At 38.0% G+C, this 20876-nt stretch overlaps 2 protein-coding genes across 4 annotated transcripts in view; one reads left to right on the forward strand and one right to left on the reverse strand.

Annotated features, from left to right (window-relative positions):
- Nucleotides 1-27: 27 nt before the first annotated feature.
- Nucleotides 28-7673, forward strand: SCRN3 (secernin 3). Of its 2 annotated transcripts, none has more exons than XM_035332100.1 (8): nucleotides 28-241; nucleotides 379-560; nucleotides 985-1184; nucleotides 1852-2067; nucleotides 4604-4766; nucleotides 5105-5285; nucleotides 6367-6624; nucleotides 6672-7673. In XM_035332100.1, the coding sequence occupies exons 1-7, from the start codon at nucleotides 74-76 to the stop codon at nucleotides 6520-6522; spliced, it is 1266 nt and encodes a 421-aa protein (XP_035187991.1). In that variant the 5' UTR covers nucleotides 28-73; the 3' UTR covers nucleotides 6523-6624; nucleotides 6672-7673. The 2 variants fall into 2 exon arrangements, with proteins under 2 accessions (XP_035187991.1, XP_035187989.1); XM_035332098.1 differs by having other exon boundaries at nucleotides 30-241; nucleotides 1855-2067.
- A 2341-nt stretch (nucleotides 7674-10014) lies between these two features.
- The window catches only part of GPR155 (G protein-coupled receptor 155), a 30173-nt gene continuing 19311 nt past the window's right edge, over nucleotides 10015-20876 (reverse strand). The window contains exons 10-16 of one of the 2 annotated variants that reach the window (XM_035332096.1): nucleotides 19967-20216; nucleotides 19202-19303; nucleotides 17302-17435; nucleotides 15972-16067; nucleotides 14942-15006; nucleotides 14172-14309; nucleotides 10015-12037 (exon numbers count right to left, since the gene is read on the reverse strand). In XM_035332096.1, the coding sequence (XP_035187987.1) occupies nucleotides 11815-12037; nucleotides 14172-14309; nucleotides 14942-15006; nucleotides 15972-16067; nucleotides 17302-17435; nucleotides 19202-19303; nucleotides 19967-20216 (1008 nt within the window). In that variant the 3' untranslated portion in view covers nucleotides 10015-11814. Of the gene's footprint in view, nucleotides 12091-14171; nucleotides 14310-14941; nucleotides 15007-15971; nucleotides 16068-17301; nucleotides 17436-19201; nucleotides 19304-19966; nucleotides 20217-20876 lie in introns of both variants that reach the window. The other variant, XM_035332097.1, reaches the window with a different exon arrangement.

Raw genomic sequence — 20876 nt, forward strand, 5'->3', positions numbered from 1 at the left:
GGGCGGGCCTTCCTCCTCCTCCTCCTCCTCCTCCGCCGCCGCCGCGCCCCGCCCCGCCCGCAGAGGCAGCGCCATGGCCGCCCGGCCGCCGCCCCGCTCCTGCGACACGTTCGTGGCGCTGCCGCCCGCCGCGGCCGGGGGCCGGGTGGTGTTCGGCAAGAACTCGGACCGGCCCCGGGACGAGGTGCAGGAGGTGCTGCACTGCCCCGCCGCACGGCACCCGCCCGGCGCCGCGCTGCAGGTGAGCCCCTCTGCGGATCGGCCCGACTCCAGGTCGCGTCCGTGGCCTGAGCGCCGAGCGCGGTCAGCCCGCAGGGAGCCGCTCGGTTATGGGGGGTGAAGGAGCCGTGACTTGCCCTGCGCTCCGCCTCGTTGCAGTGCACCTACATCGAAATCGAGCAGGTTCAGCACACCTACGCCGTCGTCCTGAGCCGTCCCTCCTGGCTCTGGGGAGCAGAAATGGGCGCTAACGAACACGGCGTGTGCATCGGGAACGAGGCCGTGTGGGGCAGAGAGGAGGTCTGCGATGAGGAAGCTCTCCTAGGCATGGATCTCGTAAGGTCCGCACACGCTGTGCTGGTAAACGGTACCCGATCTGGAACTTAACTTTAAAGCATTCCTGTTTAGTTCTATACGGAATTTTTTTGTACTGTTTCTGGGGGGAAACAGTACAAAGAATTTCCGTATAGAACTAAATACCCACTTAATACCCAGACCAATACCCACTTAAGACTCAGAGGCACTTCCTGAGAGCCCTCTGCCTGCCTTTCTGTATTTCCTTTTGGTTGTTTGTCCCCACACCAAGGGCGCAGAAGACCCACTCCAAACAAGCACTTCAGGTGACTTGTGCCTTGCTCTCTCATCAGAGCATACAGGCATCAGGTGCACACAAAAAGAGCATTCCAATTCAGTTTATATATTCATGCTGAATAAATAATATTTAAAGCTTATGCTTCCAACCATAACATCTTCCTTTTGTTTTAGGCTTGGACTTGAGAGAGCGGACACGGCTGAAAAGGCTCTTACTGTCATAGTTGATTTGCTAGAGAAATATGGACAGGGAGGAAACTGTATGGAGAGCCACATGGCTTTTACATACCATAACAGCTTTCTGATAGCTGACAGAAAGGAAGCCTGGGTGCTGGAGACATCAGGAAAACACTGGGCAGCAGAAAAAGTAGAAGGTACGGATGACACTCTTTGTTTCAAGTATTTTGAATGCAGTGACAGTTGGCAAATCTCCACTTTGCATTTACCATTTCATTAAGGCATGAAACTAGCCTCCAGATATATGCATGTGCCTGTAAGCAACAAAAGTTGCATCCTAGAGTCGCAGGGTGACAGAGGTGCTGAGCCACACAGGAGGCCTTTTCAGAGTCAGAGATGACCACTTCTGCACTTGGAAAACAGAGGACAGCAAGGTCAGGATGAGATGTATGGCCTTAAAGATGATGGTGATCAGTTACAACTTCATTTGATGACAGGGTAATACTGACACGTTCAGTGTGTTGGGTCCTGAACTGGTCGATTCTTCCAGTGGACTTTAAAGGATCAGCTATGTCTTCGGAGGTGTAAGAGGAAGAATGTAAATATAGGAATAATCAGGACAGAACCTGCAATATGATGGTGGCGGTAGAAGTAAATGACTCAGGACTGAGGGAGCGGCAGAATTTCAATCAAGATGCACACAGCCAGGAAAAAAGTGCCAAAAATAAACCACATTATTGCACAGATCTTGTAGGAAACTCTTCAACGCATCATTTGCTTCAGTAAGCTGCTAAGCTGAATGTAAACAAAGTGCTTGGAAAAAGCATTTGGTGTATTAAAATAATTCTTTCTTCACCTTCCAAGCAGGAGGTGTACGGAATATTTCTAACCAGCTCTCTATCACAACCAAGATTGACAGACAACATCCGGAGCTGAAGGAATATGCCAAAAGCAAGGGCTGGTGGGATGGGGAGAAGGAATTTGATTTTGCTGCCACATATTCTTATGTAAATACTGCCAGAATGACTACATCCAGGGGCCGCTATTGTGAAGGCTACAAACTTCTGAACAAACACAAAGGTATCATTTTTGATTTTTTTTTTCTAAGAGATGCAAAGTGTTTAGTGAGCTACATTAATTTAAATCATAAATGATTAAAACATCTGATATGGACAATTTGGTGAACCAGAACTTCTTAGAACAACCCTTTCCTTAAAGGAGAAACTCTGAACTTTGGAGTCTTCTATTTTTGCCAATTTGGTGATGAGGAAAAATTAAGCCAAGGGTCCGTTATCAAACACATACAACTACAGCGACAATGCTGAGAGGTTACGTTATGACCATACTGCTAAGTAGTCCATAAGCCCTGCTCTGAAACATTTTGACAGGCTATGTATCATTAACTGTACCTGTAACTAAAAGTGGATGCTAAAAGAGACTCCCGTTGGTTGGCAGCCACAAACAGCCCTCTGAACAACTTTAATCTGGTCCTATTCATACAGTCCTAAGACGTTGGCACAGTGTTCACGCACCTATCTTGCATTTATTTTTTTTACATTGTTTTTTAAATCTTTGTGGTTTCACTACAGCTGCTACAGCAACCTTATGTGCTCTAATGAAACACTGAGAGCAGAAAAAAAGACTTTTCTGTATTTTAAGCAGGTTCTCCTAACTGCTAACTTATTTTTCAGACCTCTATAGAGAGAAGCTATTACTTCCAACTGCATCCATCTGGAAGCTTTTTGATGCATCCATATTCACTTGCTCATTTGAAATAATTAATCTGAACCAAAATAACATGGCACCCCTGTGTTTTTTTTTATTTGGCTGAGCTCTGCCAGGCCAAGTTTAGCATTTAGTTCATGCGTCAGAATGAATTACCTTCTACTGTCCTGCTCTAGCGATCATGTAAATCCTGCATTCATTTTGGGAATTGCAGGTTCTGAATTCTGAAAGCATTTTCATAATACCTGTATTTACCTATATGATGATAATGCTGAGATTCTATCAGGGTTTTCATTCCAAATCCCCATTTTCAGGCATTTACCTGAACCATTTTAACAATCACACTAGGTGTTTGGGTTATCAACCTCATACGGTTTCAGTTTTGTTGAGATTTATTTTAAAATAGGTGCCTTAACTAAAAGCTATTTAGTTTAGAGCAGCAGTAAAATCACTGGTTTCTTCATCTACCCTTCCCAGCTTTATCACTTAGTGGCATTAAAGTTTTTTTCCAGGCTGTCTACCACATGAACATGATTTTTAGATAAACATTATTTACATTTCAAAATATAAGGGATGTATTTCAGGAATATAAAGTAATGTAAAAAAAAAAATCTAGTGGAAAATACATCATACCATCTTTTCTGCTGGACAAGTTGCCAACTTGCAGCTCACAAACTGACTGCTGCTGCTTAATTTCTTCAATTTATCTAGCATGCTGATTTTTTAAATTCTGACTGGCCCTGGCAACTGTGGGAATGGTTACGTGTTTCCTTGCTGAAATGGAGCATTTCCTAGCATGCCTGTCTACAGGCAATTCAGATTGTGTATTAAAAAAAAGGAACACCTGACTTAGCAGTAATATATTGTAAGAACAAACAGCTAGGCAATTTAAAACAACAACAACAACAACAAAAAAAAAAAACAATATGCAGCTAGAACTTCACTGAGGCAACAACAAAAAAATTAAATGTAGATGATAACTTCGAGCAGAAGGCAAAAATAGTGAATTAACTAGTCTTTTTCCACTCTACACGTGTTCAACTGGTACACCAAATCTGAAAAGAAAGCTATTGCAAGTACAGCCTGTTACAATATTGGATTGCCCTAATACCACACCAGCGTTTAAGCTCTGGTGTACAGCACACATAAACAGCAACAGCATGTGAAGGCCAGATGCAGAGTGGAATGGGTTCTGTTTCACCTCACTGAGAAGAAAGAGTCAGTCGTAAAGACACTATACCTCACATAGGTAATTCATTGTCTTCTTTGCAAATGGATGTACTATTTTAGTTTCTGTTGACTCTGGGTTTAAGTTACTCCAGTGCATCATTTCAACAGTCAACTTGTAGCCTACGGGCTTCGGAAGGTCAGATGTTAAAACCAGACCAAAAAGACAGTCTTGGTGTTTCATTTCCAGAAGAACATACAAAATCCATGCACAGTTATTTTTTATATTTTCAAAGCAGCCCAGTGGTATCAACTCTGTACAAATACCAATAACTAATACGATCATTTGTCTTCTCAACTCACACATAATACTTAGAAAGTTCAGACCTTAATCCAAGCTACTAATTTTCATCTGCAAAGTTACTGTGTGAATGACCATTTGCGAGCCATATGTATCTTACCCTTCTGGGAAACATCACCCTCCTCTCCCTGATCATAAATGTTATAGCTCATTATCACCTACCCTTTGAAATTACTGGGGGAAAATGACAGTATTTTAAAGTGTATTATACATTAAAGTATACTGTTGGGATTTTTTTTTATTTGCCAATACAAATTAAAATTGGCATTGCCTACTGAAGAGCAGACAGTTGTAGAAAATATGCCATTTAGTTGATAGTATAAGTAGAGCTTTGTGTAAATGATTGTTTTGTATCTGAAACAGGCTCTATCACTTCTGAAACAATGATGGAAATTCTTCGTGACAAAGAGAGTGGCATTAATATGGAAGGTGGTTTTATGACAACTGGAAGCATGGTGTCTGTCCTGCCTCAGGAGCCTAATCTGCCTTGTATTCACTTCTTTACAGGAACTCCAGACCCTGCAAGGTGATGTAACAAGTCATTATGATAAAAAGCTGCAAGTATCTAAATGAAAAGTATTGCGGTTTATCTAACTGCATTCCTTGATGTGGTTTGTTTTTGAAAGAAATCAAAAAGCAGGGGGAAAGTAATGCTCATGTCCATTTTAATGCCATCTACCAACTTACTTACTTATTGGAACACTGCTGTGACAGTGACTTAAAAACACATTAGGATTTTTTTTTTTAAAGAATTCTTCCTTGAGAAAAGGAAGTAGAAAGAAGGGAAAACATACAGCAATCTACTGACTTAATTTTAACAAAACTGTATGAGTGAAGGATCTCTGTTTTATTTTCTCTTTCTAGGTCTGTATTCAAGCCTTTCATTTTTGTGCCCGATGTTACTCAGTTATTAAAAACCACCTCCCCTACATTTGGTCATGATGATCCAGTGAAGAAGCAGCCACGTTTTCAGAGTAAGCCAGATCGAAGACATGAGCTCTATAAAAAACATGAAAGTGCTGCTGTAGCTATGGAAGCTATGAAGGTATGTTGATTAAATTAGATTTCAATGCAAGCAGGTGGTTTATATAAGCTCCTTGCTCACATTTTGTTAATGCGATACCACTTAATGCCCTTTGATGGATAGGAAAGAACACTGCACCAGAGCCAATCATCTTGGTTGGCATCTGGCAGGCATATGCTTCTAACACTAAAAAATCAAACTAGCACTTAGTTGTCTGGGGCTAGGCCTGGGTGTTCAGCTATTTGTACTGCTTATCTTGCAAAGAAAGAAGCAGGCCACACATGCACAAACTAGTAGATAACAAGGAAGTGGTTGAGCAGCTGCAGGCAAATATATTGGCTCCTGATAAGAGTACTTAAAACTCTACAGGACCCTAGTATGGGGCAGTAAGGAGATCCTGCCCTTTACCATTGCTTGGTGTGGCTAGACCCCCTCAGGTACACCATATGATGTCAGACAAGCTTAGGAGCAAAACCCAAACATTGCATTTTGCTTAGTTTCTGTAGGTGCCCCAAGTTGATTTAATATAATGACATCTTTGCACCAAATTCCAACTAATCCGAGTGAGTGTATTAGATACTATGGCATGTCAGTTCTGGGGTTAGAGGGTAGTAAGACATTCTTTCCCCCACCACTATAAACAATTGAAATAGCTTTTTCTTTGAATAGTTGGTTTGTCCTCACCCACACCAACTTCAGCTCCTGTTGTAAAGCCTGTTCTTCTAGTTATGTATTGACACGGAATCTTCTAGTAACAGTAGTGTCTCCGGTCTACACAGCTAATGTGTTCTAAAAAAAGCAGACATAACACTTAAGTGGGCTTGCTAACAAAAACACCTGGAGTGGCTCCCTTCCCCCCCCCTCCCCCCCCGTTTTTTTTTTGCATTCCATCAAAGGAGGCAGGGAGACGAACGAGCGCTAGATAGTAGAAAAGAAGCACCAATCCAAGAAAATCTACCATGATGCTAACCTCTACAAACACAGATTTGTACCCTAGAAACAATTACAGAGTTAAATAAGGACAGTACAAGAGCATTTTGTTAGGGTGAACACTACATATTTTGTATAGCTTGTGGTGAAATACAGACATTTCTTTTTGCAGGACAAAGGAAAAGAGATGCTGCAGAAGATACAGATGCTGGAGAAAAGTAAGATAAGTGAAATGGAATCAATCCTGCAAAATGGATGCCTTGACACTAACCAAATGGTTAACCTTTTTCCACAGTGTGTAGAAGAAGAACTCAGAATATATAGTTAAAGCTACTATTTGACCGAATGGATTATAATTCGTTGTTAAGGTTAACTCTTCTAATGGAATGGCTATATAGATTACCTCTTATTTTCAATATACCAGTTACAGTGTCCACTGTAACTGGTATATTGAAAATAATATTGAAAATTTAAAACTGTGGACAGTTTTAAAGCTGCAGATCTCTATTCAGGCCAAGCAGCTTTTGGTTGTAGGAAGCGAGGCTGAAAAGGGTCTTTAGAACTGGCAGTACCTCTCCAAGAGGCAAAAAACTGACAGCAGAGATTGATTCGCCAACAACCTGAGATGCAATTAGAACTCAAATAGCTTGACTAAGTTGCAGAACAACCCCATCTGTGGATGAAGAACACCAATGTAGCTACACACACGTAGCTTTTAGAGTCAAGATAATCATTGCAGCAGAATTCCCTACTGCCTGAATTAAAATGGCCAGGCTATAGGCTTTTCTAAAATGTAGAAAAATATTGCTTTTACTGAATTAAAAGGAATGTGATATGCAAGTCAAGTGAGATTGATATTCAGCTGTTTGATAAATTCTTTCTAAGGTATGTTTCATATATGAACTTTCTACTCCTTTAATGTGAAATAAGGCTAAGAGCTTAAGGTCTTAGATTAAACTCAAATCAATTAGAGTTTTACCATAATTTGTTGTGAAATCTGATTGATTATACGGCATTCAACAATGTTAGTGTCTAGCAAGTTATCACAGGTATTTATTTACATACAACATGTCATTGTCAATTAATTCAGTACACTTCGTAACACTGTGAGGGAGTTTTTAAATGCTTCTTGATTTTTTTTATTTTTAAATCAGGCAACTATAAAAAGGAAGAAGTTAGGGTACGTGAGTGTATACTTACACTCAGCAGAGCACTTAAAAGGACTCTTCAAAAATTTTTCACTTTATATAAGCCATTTTAACCATACCTTGTTTCACCAAAATTGGTAGACTTAAGGAGTTGATTTAAGTAAGCTTTTTGCCCTGCCAGGAGCAAATCCTTGCCTGTCCTGTAGTGATCAAGCTGTCACTACTTTATTATCCATGGCAAGGGGCAAAGAGAGCAACAAAAAAAGTAAGATTCTGACTTGACTATGTGATAAAGCAGGATAAAAAGTATCACCGGGTGAAAAAAAAGCACCACTTCTGCAAACCTTCAGGTGAGAATCTGTAACATGAAGTGGAGCATTGAGGCTGCAGTGGTAATGTGTGACAAGATACCACATCCCCCCAGACCACAGAAAGACCATACTTTGATGAATGCTTTATATTTTGTCAAGATTCTAGCGTCATCTCAGTTGCAAAAGATGGGGCTACACATACAGTTTTCTCATTTTGCAAGCCATTCTATATTCCCACTGGAAAAAACAATTAGGCAAATAAAATACACTTAAAATGAAGTTTGCTGAATGCTGCTGAATGAGTAAGATGAAGAGTTTGATAAAATTTGTCCTTGATCATGAAAGTATTTGGATTCACACCAAAAAACTAATGGGTCGGCAAAAGTTCTTGAACTTCCTAGTTCTAGGGATCGTATATGTACCAAGTGGCAGCAGCAAGAAAGACCTGTGAAAGTAAGCGCAAGTCAGTTGTGAACCTTTTGTGCTTGTGTTGCCAACAAAATTTCTTAGAAAAATCACTAGTACAATGGACGTTCGTGAACTGGATGGTATATTTAATAAAAGTTTGCTGTATTTACCTGTTTTCTTTGGATGTCTGTATCTGACAATTCTTTGCATCAGTGTCCTGTTTTGTATCGTCAGCTCTTCCACACTAGCTCCTTGATAACTTCAGAGAAGCAATAAGTGCCAGGTAAAACTGTGCTGGAAACCAAGGTACAAGTCAAGTTTACAGGCAGTGTAGCAGAGAGAGACAGACAATTTTATGTGATGCTGTAACTACAGTAAAGAAGAATGGAAGTAGTGAAGGTAGTACAGTGAAGGCCTTTAAGTGAACGTTTTGGCCATGTAATCACAGGGTGTCAATTAACCAGGGTATCAGGTTAAGCATATTGGTCAAGCTCTAATATAGGTAGACATAGTCCAGCTACTCATCTGGTTTTGGTGTTGTCTTTCATGTATTTGTCTATAGGACACGAAGTAAAAACAGTGTTTTCAGATAGCTCAAGCCATGGCTGACAGAGCACAGTACATTTTGGTACCTTTCTTCCTGGGATTTCATCCTCTTAGAACACATGCAGTGCAAAACTCAAAACAAGGATGACACCAGAAGGAATAAATAACCCTCCCTCCTGCAACCATACATAAAAAAAAAAAATAAAAATAAAAATTGGAATGTCCTCTAGAGGGCGATCTTTGCACTTATTTCTTTTTTTTTTTTTTTTTTTTTTTAATCTAGAGTTTTATGAAGGATCATTATTTAAGAAAAAAAAGAAAACTGCTACCTAAAAAATTCTAAGTGTTTAATATCTACCCCTGTCCATTATCGTAAATATTTTGAAATTAATGCTAGAAAAAAAATGCTGTCTTTCATTGGAGATCCCCCTGGACTTACTGCCTTGTTCAGTGAATGTTTTCACAGAATTAGAGCTTTCAAGTTAACCAACATTTATCTCAAACTAATCAACCTTCAAAATAAAAGAACTTATTGCACCACTGGCCACATCTTTAAAGCAAAGCTACTCCTAACCACCAAAAATTCACACATCAGTAAATAAAGTATTGGCATACGCTGGATTATCAACTATTTTAAAGCTTACTGGTGCTCCTTGGTGGAAGCAAATACTTGTCAGATACGAGTTAAGTAACTTTCTAATGTTATTCAAAGTCTCTTCTTAGTTTCCAAAAGTACCCAGGGATTTAGGAATAGATTAGCTTGTTCCATATTTGATTGATAGATTATTTAGTCTATTTATTAACTATCATAAATGCTCATAAGACTAACAGGTATAATAGCAGCAGCGTTGTAACAGTTAATCTCACCATATTTTTTGTCAGTTGTTAATAAAAGATGTTCTCTACATTGGATTTTTGAAAGGGAGCTCTCTCTAAGCAGATGTTTAAAACTGTTCCTTCCTTAAGACAGATATGTTGTGATCAAATGTAGGGAACGTTAGAGCCATTATAAAAAGGGAGGCCAGGGCAAGGACTTTAATGATGAAAATGACAGAGCTGAGTGAGAGAGCAATTACTGTTTTAGAGCATAAAACTGAACTAAGAGCAACTTTTTAGAAAACTGAAGGATCTTCAAAAGTAAGTATTTGGTAAGGAGAGGATAATGTCAAACGTTCCTAAAGATCTGAATTAGTTCCTTGCTGGTATAAGTACGAGGCAGACTGTTAGAAGAAAACTTTGTTAATGGATATTAACAAATCCTCCACATACTTAAAAAGCATCAAGAATGGATTTAAGATATAGCAAAATTTGAAATCCAAGAGCCACTTTAACAAACTTCTCAGACACATTTCTTGTAAAACTTGACACACATGTAACCCTCCCACTTCCCCTATGAAAACTCAGAACTCTGAAATCAAATAATAGATTTATTGATAAGTTACAGTATTTAGAAGCCAGACATACTCACAGCTTCTACTCTTAAGCCACATATATTTAATTATTCCAAAATACCTGATGTAGCTGTCTTCAGCAATTGTAATGGAAATAAGCTATCATTTTCTTTGCGGCCGCAGCCTGATACAAATGTAAATTATTTTGTTGTTGGAAAACATTAAAATGTCAGCTTGTATAGTATACATACACAGTTATGTTTCAGTGCAGACTGCAGATGTGCAATAAGACTGACAGTAAAAAGAATTATTTTTCCAATATAAGTCTTGCATGGAGTTATAGCTACCATAAAATGACTGTTTCCTGAACAGCAGTTTATGTTGCTAAAATCAGTTTTAATTCTTAATAAAAAGTAGACGCATAAGTAGCTGTAATAAAATATATGTATTAAAAAAATAAAAAAAAAGAAGGATGAGAAGAGTCAAATGCTTGACTGTTCCAGGTAAGCATTTTTTTCCCCCAAGTACCTATGTTCCTTCCCTGCACTATGTAATATTTTACGAAGACAAACAAATGCCATTCTTACAATTTTAGCAGGGCAGCTGTCAGATAGTATGGTTTGTCTTTAACCTTTTCAAAAGTATGCTGCCAGATGTAGGGGTTCGGGTTCTCACATTGTGCTTTCAGTGCACAGGACACTGAATGACACTGAAGTACCTACTTAATGTCACAGAGGGATGCTGAGACTTACTAGGAAACTTTGTTACATACCCAATAACATTTTAAGGTCTACAGTTTTTCTAAAGCCCAGCTTTGATGTTCTGTTACAACTGTTTCTAAAATAGATTTAGAAGTCATTGCACGTCATTTAGAAGTTTTTATAATTTGATAAAATTTTCGGTCATAACTTGCACAGGTATCCAGGGCTTCCATAACGTCTTTGTTTGAGGCTTGCACTTCTGAATTAAAATGGAAAGGCTTATTTCAGAAGGTAAACCCCAAATCTTGACAAAGCTGTTAGTAATGCCAAAAGGCCAAACTTCAGAACCAATTGTTTAGATATATAAAATCCATTATATTGCTCCCTAGCACGGGAAGTCATGGTTACTGTTTCTTTTTATATATAAGTTTTTATGGTATCTTTGTACAAAACCTTTTTTTCCTCCCACTCTATTTCCTCAGCTTTAATCCTCTTATATCATACTCATCTTCACAACAATTCTTCTATCATGAATGGAGGGTTTTATCTTTAAGGAAGAAAAAAACTGCCTCATCCAGGGTAAAAAAAAAAAATAAAAATCTGGTGTTAGACAAGAGTGCACAGCAGTAAAAACTGGGCTATGACAGAAAAAAAAATCCTATTTTTTGTCAAGTCAGTGGGAAGCCTGACCTTAAATCACACTGAAATAAAGAAAACATATGGCAATATAAAATATTCCTCTCATTCACATGTTTCCCCCCCTGCCCCAACTGTGGCACCAGTCACTAAAGCTGCTGTTACAGTGCAGGTATAAAAACATCAGTGATGCACATAATTGTACTATTTGTTTTGCTGAAAATTGAGAAAATGCTCTAAATCCAGAGTACCTTGTTTTGTTCTAGCTGCATTCTGGTTTGAACACTCACTGAGAATATCACTTGCTACTGTTTTCTTCAGCATAGACACAAGTAGAACCACATTTTGTAATTTCACAAGAGAGTGTGACACAACTCCCTAGGAGCCCTGAGAAAGGGACACTTCCAGGTGCGGTGGCAAATGCAGAGGAGATGGTCACGTTTACCCCCACCTGCCCATCCTCCGTCTACATGCTCAGGTTATTGGCTCTCGGCTGTAGTTGATCTCTTAGGAATAAAGCGGTAATACAAATATTCATCCCGAAATTCAAATTCATTCGTAATGTGCTGGATGACGCCTCCTTTCATCAGTCTGTCTCCATACATCACAGCTTCACCACGGTCAGAGGCAAGGCCAACTTGGATGAGCCAGTTCACCAGGTCACAGCCAAAGAAGATGCCAGTGGAGATCTTTGCACCACACCTGTATGTCAAAGGAATGATTCACCCACATGTTCTGTAAATCTGGTATCACCACTGCACGATGGGAAAAGGCAAGGAAAAATAGCAGGAAACAAGGAAAGACATCATGATAGTTAAGAGCATGTTAGCAGAGAATTTGCAAGTTTTGCATTTTAGGGACATGCCAACGTTCACTACCTTTTCCTACAGACAATTCAATGAGAAGCAAAATTTACCTACTGTTATTTTAGGTCTGTGCAAATAAAATTCAATGAACACAAGCAGCAGCTTTCCTACAGACACACACAATGCGAGTCTATTTATTGGATACTTACTTCCCATGCACTCATTAGCATGACCATTTCTGCAACAAAATATGATTTGAGTGCTGAGTGCCTGCAGCAGCAGGACCTCAATCTGCACTTTAATGCCATTTTATAATTTCTCTACAGCTTTAAGCAGACATTAACTACTTACATATATTGTAAACAAAAAACCATTTAACTTGCGTATCTGGTTAAATATTTATTACAACAGGCAGTACTAAGAATAAATGAAACATTTACAAGAGGACTAAACTAACTTTCTTTTACATATTTATGAAGCAATTCCATTAACATCTAACTTGCTGCAGTAAAAATACCATTCAGAAATTTACCTGCAGCGATGAATGTTTCTGCCTATCTAAAATCTGCTCTATGGAAACCAAGCACAGGGTTTCTGAAGATGATTAATAAATATACAAGATAAAAAAATAGAGTTTTTTTTTCTTTTTGCTAAGATAAAAGCAGCAGTAACATAGAGCATGTGTTAATATCTTAGCAGAGAAATAAAAATGAAAATAAAAATCCATGATCTCAAGGTCTCAGTTACAGCATATTTAAATTGAAGAGGATAGAATCAAGTTAGATGAATATGATAAATACTTTGTTGTAAACCACAAGGAGAAATAAGACATGAAGCTAGTTCTGCCCAAACATAATATTATAACAACAAAGCAATGAATGTCAGATTTTGATGTATTCTCAGATGATATATAATTAAACAAACAAAGCACTAAAAACAACCAAATGAGCAGCTTAAAGCCCAAGAAATTGCAATAACAGCAGAAACACAGGAAACACAGCTATAAAACCTGTCCTATTCTAAAACATTTTCTGATACCTCTTTTTTGTTTGACAAGTCTTTGATCTGCCATATTTCATTTTTTCCTAAATTAGCGAGGTTCCCTGAATTTATTTCTTACGGAAAATTACTGATTTCTGGGGAGACTGAATGAAATCATGATCCAAAATAGTCAGTGCTGTCAAAAAACAGTTCTGGAATGTGGTCTGAGTTTATCTGACCATTTAAAGAATTCTCCCCCACAAAACTAGTCCTACTTGAAAGTTCCCATACCACAAAATGTGAAAGTGTCTTGTTCAAACAATTCTTCCTATTTCTATTTCATACAGTAAATACACAAAGGCAGAGAGAATCTTTTTCTTGTTCCTGCTTTTTCTGTTGGCACTTCTTATCTACCTCCAAATACCTGAGTGCATAGTCTTCAATTCAGGTATCATAATTTGTGCCTGCAAGCTTTGGCAATCTCACAAATTGAGGTTCGGGTCTCATGAGAGGCATGAACAAAACAAACTGTATGAATTCAGAGATGTAAGTGTTCTAAAAACGTTATAATCTCACACGGTGAGTGGCCTTTATTACAATGGTTTTGCCTCCTGCAATATCTATTAGTAAACTCTCACCATAAACATCAACACCCTCTTAATCACACAAGAAAACGAAACATCTGAAGGTTGACAAAAATTCATGGACATACACGCTATTACAGGCATTGTCACATGCACTTCTTCAGAAAGGTTTTGTCTCCTAAGCTCCTAGTAAATGAAAGAACTGGGGCCAAGTCTTCACAATATGTTACAAAACTTTTGATACTATAAAGCCTAGATGGGATAACGTGGTAATTTGTACCTCAATGTTTCTGTTTTAGACTGGAAATATTTTTCTAAGTATTACTAAATTCTTATCCTCACCTCAACGTTTCAGTAAATATTCCACGACAGACATCACCCAAAGAATGACTATGCTGCATTTCATTTCCAAATGGTGAGATACGGCCTTTCCTAACAGTTACATGTGCAGGATGAAAACCTTACCTTCTGCCTTTGACAATGCTTTTGACACAGTGATCTCTATGATAACGAACAAACTGTTGACAGGTCATCCTGATTTCCTCGGGTAGAGTGGGATCTGTATGCTCTGCTGCTTCTCTGCCTCCCAAGAGAAATTCAAGTCTGCAGGGGGGAGGGAGGACCAAAAAACACATCAAATGAAGGACGTGTGTTCCAGGCCCTTCACCAGCATACACTTATATGCCTTTTGAACACTGGGAGGTTTTATGCTGGGCTCAGGTAGAAGGACAGACAGACAGAGAGTAGTTGGGAGCCAGCTTTAGCTGCTAGATTCACACTGCAGCCAGACAGCTGTAAGATAAACATTGCTTTGTACTCCTCTACAGCGAGGTACCAATGAAAATCTCCATTCACACAAAGAATCTGTATGAGCTAACAGGACTTTAAAACAGCGATGACAGAATCTGGTTCAGCGCTCACATCTAAGTTATTTATCAGTTGAAATTATTTCTGAAGACCTCAGTGACCCAATCACATGCTCCACCATCATTATACAAGGGTTTTGTCTACAGGGAGACAGTGAGATTTTTGTCTGTGCGAGTGTCATTAGGGCAGCAGTAAAATCTTATGCATGGTGAACTGCAATTAACTCTCCACTACTGGGAATGAAAAGAAATTTGAAAAATAAAACAAATAGGAAATTGAATGCTATGGCACTAAACGCTCACAGCCCCTTAAAAATGATTAGTGTTAATAATTAAGTTTATAGGCATAAATATAAATTTTCTACTTACCTTCTCTTGAATGGCAGAATGATTAAATGCTTATCTAAGCCAAAAATACCAAAGGAAATGAAGCCCTAGAGGGAAAAAAAAAAAAAAAAAAAAAAAAGATTAAGCAAAAATGTTGGGTTTCTAAGTGAAAGAAAATAAAACGTTAAAAACTCATTGCCAAAACACAGGTGAAAGGTATCTCTCTTCCCTAGATGCTATTTAAAATTCATTTTGTTTCTGCATTGATTTTTCATTTGGTCTTTAAAAAGACAGATTAATATATAACATTCTGACAAAGAAACAGTTCAGTAAACCTAGTGCTGTCACATGCCATCTGATAAACAAAACATCAGTTATTTAAATCTGAGTTTCCTTGAAATTAGCAAAGAAATTACTTACCTGATTACAGTTTACATGCTAGAATGCTCTCCTGTTAATTCATTTTTCTATACTGCTTTTGTATAAGAGATATTTCATCATTACTTGATACTGTGCTGCTTCTCAGAGGCACACCTGTCCACTGATCCACAAAACATTACTCTGGTAAGTGTCTTAATACTGCCTTGCTTTCACCTTCATAGGTAACAAAGCAAACTTGTGTCAGTTTGCATGTGAAATAGACTATGTTCAGCTAGAACATTTATACATCCAATTAACAGGTATTAGTTAATTAAACTGAAGAGAGAACTACTTAAAGCCTTATAGGTAAAGTATCCAAATAGCTATCTTGCATGTATTCAGTTATACTGGTGCAATTCTACAGAAGCTGGTGAAACTTTCTGGTACAAATAAGGCTAAAATCCTCCTCAGTCTCTATGGGTATTTGGCACTGTGTTCCTATTTGTGCCTTTGAAAACATTCACGCACATAAAACAACTTCATTATGATAAGAAAGCTATCAAAGGAAATGAAAAAGCTCAGAAAAAAACGCTAAACAACGTAAAGAATGGCTGTCTTCAGCGTTATGTGAGGACTTCATCTTACAGTGCTTGTAACAGCTTGAGCTGCAATGCCTATCAATGTAATTTTCAGAATTAACATTGATAACTACCTGACCAAAATTAAACACAGCACAAAAGAACTGCAATTCCACATACAGCCTTCCAGGCTCTTGGTTGAACAGCCACCATAAACAACTGGAAAGATTCTGTGAAGAGAACAAAAACAACAATCAAACAATAAAACCACGAAGCCTGTTAAAAAGTACTTAGTCTTCCCATGGTAATAGATTCTTCCACAATATTCACTACCTTTATTCAAAAAATAATTCAGATAAAAAGTAAGGGGGAATAAACACCTTAGAACATCATTTAAGGTAGTCTTAATAGATAAAAAAAAAAAGAGCTTGTATGTTTTTTAAAAAAATAATGGAAAACATACCAGTGTAGAGGTCCTGCCTCTTGTTTACATAAGGAACTTGGTTTAAGCACACTTAGGTATTCAAGCTAACACAGACAATATTAGCCCAGACAGATTTGCAATATTTGTCTTTAGGCCTGTTTAGCCGAGTCCAGTACTTTCTAAATATTTTCTACATAGTTCAGATTGTGTTAAGCTGAAGCACATACCACTTCAGCTATTTTAGATGCCTGATAAAGGAAAAAAGACGTCAACAAAAAAAACACCAAATTTAACCCCTTTGGGTGTAAAGGTTAATGAATTAGTATTATTTCATAGTATGCAAGTATTCATTCAGATACAATTAAAATAAAGGCTAAAATTTGGGACACCTCTTTTGCATAGAAGATGTAAAAGATACATTGGAATGGAATATTTGATACAGGAAGTTTGAGAGGGAAAACTTCTTTTTTTTTTTTTCCTCCATTTAATAGGCATTACCAACTCAATTACCTTATCCCCAGATCACTAAAAGCAACTGAGCTGTACTCTTCCATTTCAAAGAATGTCTTACATTATCTTAATTACTAAAAAAAACTCATAGTAGTTCCAAATTCTAGCAAGATCAAATGGAAAAAATTTTGTACAGTCTCTTTCAGAAGTAGAATTCTTTTTATAGTTTTAATTAATATCTAGGGAGAAAGACTAGCTCTTGAGGAAAATGGGAAGAGTGATGGGTGATGAAGAGTTGATTACCCTATAATATGATTCCATTTTTTTTTCCTTGTACCTTTAGGATTCTCCAGTGAGGCTTGTTCACTATCACCGTTAGCCTCAACTTGCCTTTAATTTATTGTGCGGCATGGAAAAAGTAATCTTACGATATACTCCTTAAAACAAGGCACTGAAATAAAGCCTCCTTATTTAATATATTACCACAAAATTAAGGAATTGGAAGATTTTCTACTGGACTGTCTAGATAGCTTTCCTAAAAATCATTCTACTTCAATGAGATAAACAACAGGGAGATAAAAAGTATTTACAGCAAACAAGCCAACAACAAGAAGTAAACACAGCAGCACGTGTCTGGCCAGCTGTTTGTCTCCAGTCTGTAGAAGCTGTTCTTCCTGAGCCAGTACACAGGTTCGAGCACTGCAATGACTCACACACTGATCAGCTGAAAAACAAACCATAAATTTTCATTAGGCTTCTAACTTAAAGTATCTCTAAATCCAGGAGAAAACTTATTAATGTAACTTACTACGTTAAATTATGTTATAAATATCCTTATTGAAGTCCTGCACACAAAGTTAGTATTAGCCTTGACAACTACAAGTTCAGATACATATTCCCAAATGGAACAGTTTACACATGCTCCTAAAATGAAGAAACTTTTTGCAACACATCTTTTCCTTCTAAGCTTTAATGCAAATATAAACTGTAGTTAAAATTTAGAAATTACTATTAGATATAAAAAGATATCAATTTCTCAAAAACAGTTTTGAAACCTAGAATTAATTTCTGGAATACATATTTTAGGTATACTGTCAGCTGTGATGTTTTTACTCTGTATCTCAGTGTCACTGTATCTTGAGATAGCTACAGAGTTCTCAGGAATTCTGAGCATCATCCTCTAGATGGCAGTGAAAAACCTCCTGGCAAGGACATAACTAAGAATTTGGGCCAGATACCTGTCATAGTTCAGTGGGATAGCAGAAGGATTAGTAATTACTGCAGCAAGTTACACAAGTGTATCCATTACAATTTGCTTTTAGTGATTTACAGTTTTGAAGTGTTCACTCAGTAGGCAGAAGAAAATCCCACTCAATCGTAAGATATGATTTCTTCTCCTTCAGGATAAGGAAATTAAACTCTCTTTCCCTATCACTGGAAGACATTCTTATGATGCTTGTCTGCATGACATCATAGAAAAATAGCTGGCAATATGTAGAAAGCTACATTATTGTGAAAGGAGATGAAGCTAAGTATGTTTCAGCGTGAAATATTTAGATATTTTCCAGGGTATGCTTCATAAAAAAAAAAAGGATATGAACTCCCTTGTTAAGGATGGAAAAAAAAAAAATAAGGAAAAAAAAAAGGAAAGGTTGCCCTGCAGACAACTTTCATTGATGAATGTGATGTATGATTAGAACAGGCTGAGCATGCATTTTTCCAGCAGGTGCTGAACACACAACTTTGATCCATTTTTCTATTTCATTGACTACTAAGGCCCCCTTCGTCAATATTCTCCACATCTCTCTCCTGGACATGGATAATACAGCAGCACGGACATTTGATCTAGTCTGTAGTATTTGCTTTTCTAGATCTTGAGTTTCTTATTCAAAACCTGTGCACGAATAATAAAATAAAGAATTTAATGGACTTTTTTGGGGGGTGGGAGGAATGAGATGTGAATGAGTATGTCAAATGCACACTTAAATCAAAAACTGCTAAAATCGAGGCAAAGTAGGACTGAAGTAACACAGAAGTTTAAAAACAACAATGCCCCAAAAATCAAACCATCACCCCTTCAAAAAACAAAAACCAACCAAATGCATACAAAACTGTTCATCTTGAACAATGAAAGATTCCTAATGAATATCAAAAAGAATAGAACAAACATCACAACAAACATACCAACTCTTGAATTTAATATGAAATATAAGTTAACTAGATAGAGATGAGAGAACTGCAGTTCTTAACAACAGTTGAGAGAACAGAGTTTTACTGTGAGTGCAACACACGCAAACGTTGTGTAAGAGTATCAATCACAGAATGGTTTGGATTGGAAGGGACCTTAAAGATCATCTAGTTCCAACCCCCTGGCCATGGGCTGGGACACCTCTCACTAGGCTAGGTTGCTCAAAGCCCCATTCCTGGGGCATTCTCTGGGCAACCTGTTCCGGTTTGTAATACTAAAACAAGGATACACTACTGTTTTACCTGTTTCAATGGAAGGAACCTTGCTTTCAACAGCATTTGGCACTGCTTTACTCTCGTTAGCACAGGGTAATTCCCCATTTGTTGTCTGACAAGAACAGCAACCTATTAAGTAACAGGACAGTTAGTTTCACTCACCACATTTGTTCCCAAGTATAACAATATATACACTCTGCAGCTCACAAATAACCTGAAAGGGGAAAGTGGGCAATTCTTCAAATTTGCTAAGAGGGTATGTGTGTTACACTACAAATATATAGAAGTATTTATTTAACACAGCACTACCACCATGGAAGCAGCAAAGGTACTTATAGCTAGAAGGGAAACAGAAGGGAAGTGACTAAGGAAGCTGAATATGAACAAGGAGTAGCAATGCTGTAGGCATATAATTTATCTTCAAAGAGACAGTTTAATGGGCAAATGTCCTAAGACACCCACTGGACTGCATTTATCACATGCTTATCAAGACACCACTACTAAAAAAAACACAACATACATGCCTTTTTTTTTTTTTTTTTTTTTTTTCCTTTTCCCCCTCCTGTTCACTTCCCCCAACCCTACACTGATAATAATCAAACCTTTCTCAGAAATATAAACCAGAGTCCTTGGGAAGCTATATCTAGATCTTCTTCCACCCTAACCTGAAGTTAACTTCCACCTGAAGTTAACAACAATCCTTCCCAGATCAGAATTAAATTTAGAACAGTATTTTATTTATTTTTGTGTCCCAAGCCATGTATTCATTTATTACAAATCTTGTTTCTGTACCTCTTTCTGGAGATGGCTGTGCAGAAGATGCCACAGAAGGTTCAGCAGAAAACCCTGCAGAAGGTTGAGGCACAGTGGCTGAAACTCGATTCCCTGCATTCCCTTCCACCTCAACCTCCTCCACTTGGCTACGAGGTGAATATGGGTTCAGTACCTCATAGCTTGACTCTTGTCTATTTCTGTTCATACACATAAGTGAGATGCCTGACATCAATATACTGATGAACAGGATCACTGCTGTGGTAATTATCTGTTAAGAGAGAAAAGAAAATACACCTAAATACAAAATAAAGGAAAATAGTTGCGTATATAACTCTACAGCTTCCTAAATATACTAAGAAAGACATCTGAAAAGAGACAGTTTCCTATATTTATTGCTCTTGCATCTTCTGGCATTTAAGGAATATTCAGTACATGAAACTAATTTTACTCTCATGAATAACCCAGCTGCTCCTCCTCCCCCCCCCCCCCTTTCTTTTTTCCCTCCTCTCCTGTTTTTAATGGGGACTCCTATTTCTCGTGCAATCCAAACGTGTCCTCTCATCATTATCTTCTTTCACCTCAGGGTCATTAGTGTTTCATTTTAAGTTCTGTTTGGGTACCTTTTAATTCCAAAGAGGAATGTGCTCTTGTCACCCTCCAGCACAACTCTAATTTCCATGCTTTCTCCAGTGGTGACCTTCCCATTAATTAACTTTTCCTTCTAATCATCTGCCACCAGTACCCAGAGTCCACTGTAAAGCTACTCAGCCACTTGTGAAAACACCACATGAATAATCTTGAGCAACTCACAGCCTCCCTATCCGTAAGGAAGGCAGAGGGGAAACAAGACAACTATCTGTCCTAATGCACTTCACATCCTCTGGTGAAGGTGAACATTTATTGGTAAAAATGGTAGTTCAGGCTCAGG

This window comes from Oxyura jamaicensis, chromosome 7, assembly GCF_011077185.1.
Source record: "Oxyura jamaicensis isolate SHBP4307 breed ruddy duck chromosome 7, BPBGC_Ojam_1.0, whole genome shotgun sequence".
Classification (NCBI taxonomy): domain Eukaryota; kingdom Metazoa; phylum Chordata; class Aves; order Anseriformes; family Anatidae; genus Oxyura; species Oxyura jamaicensis.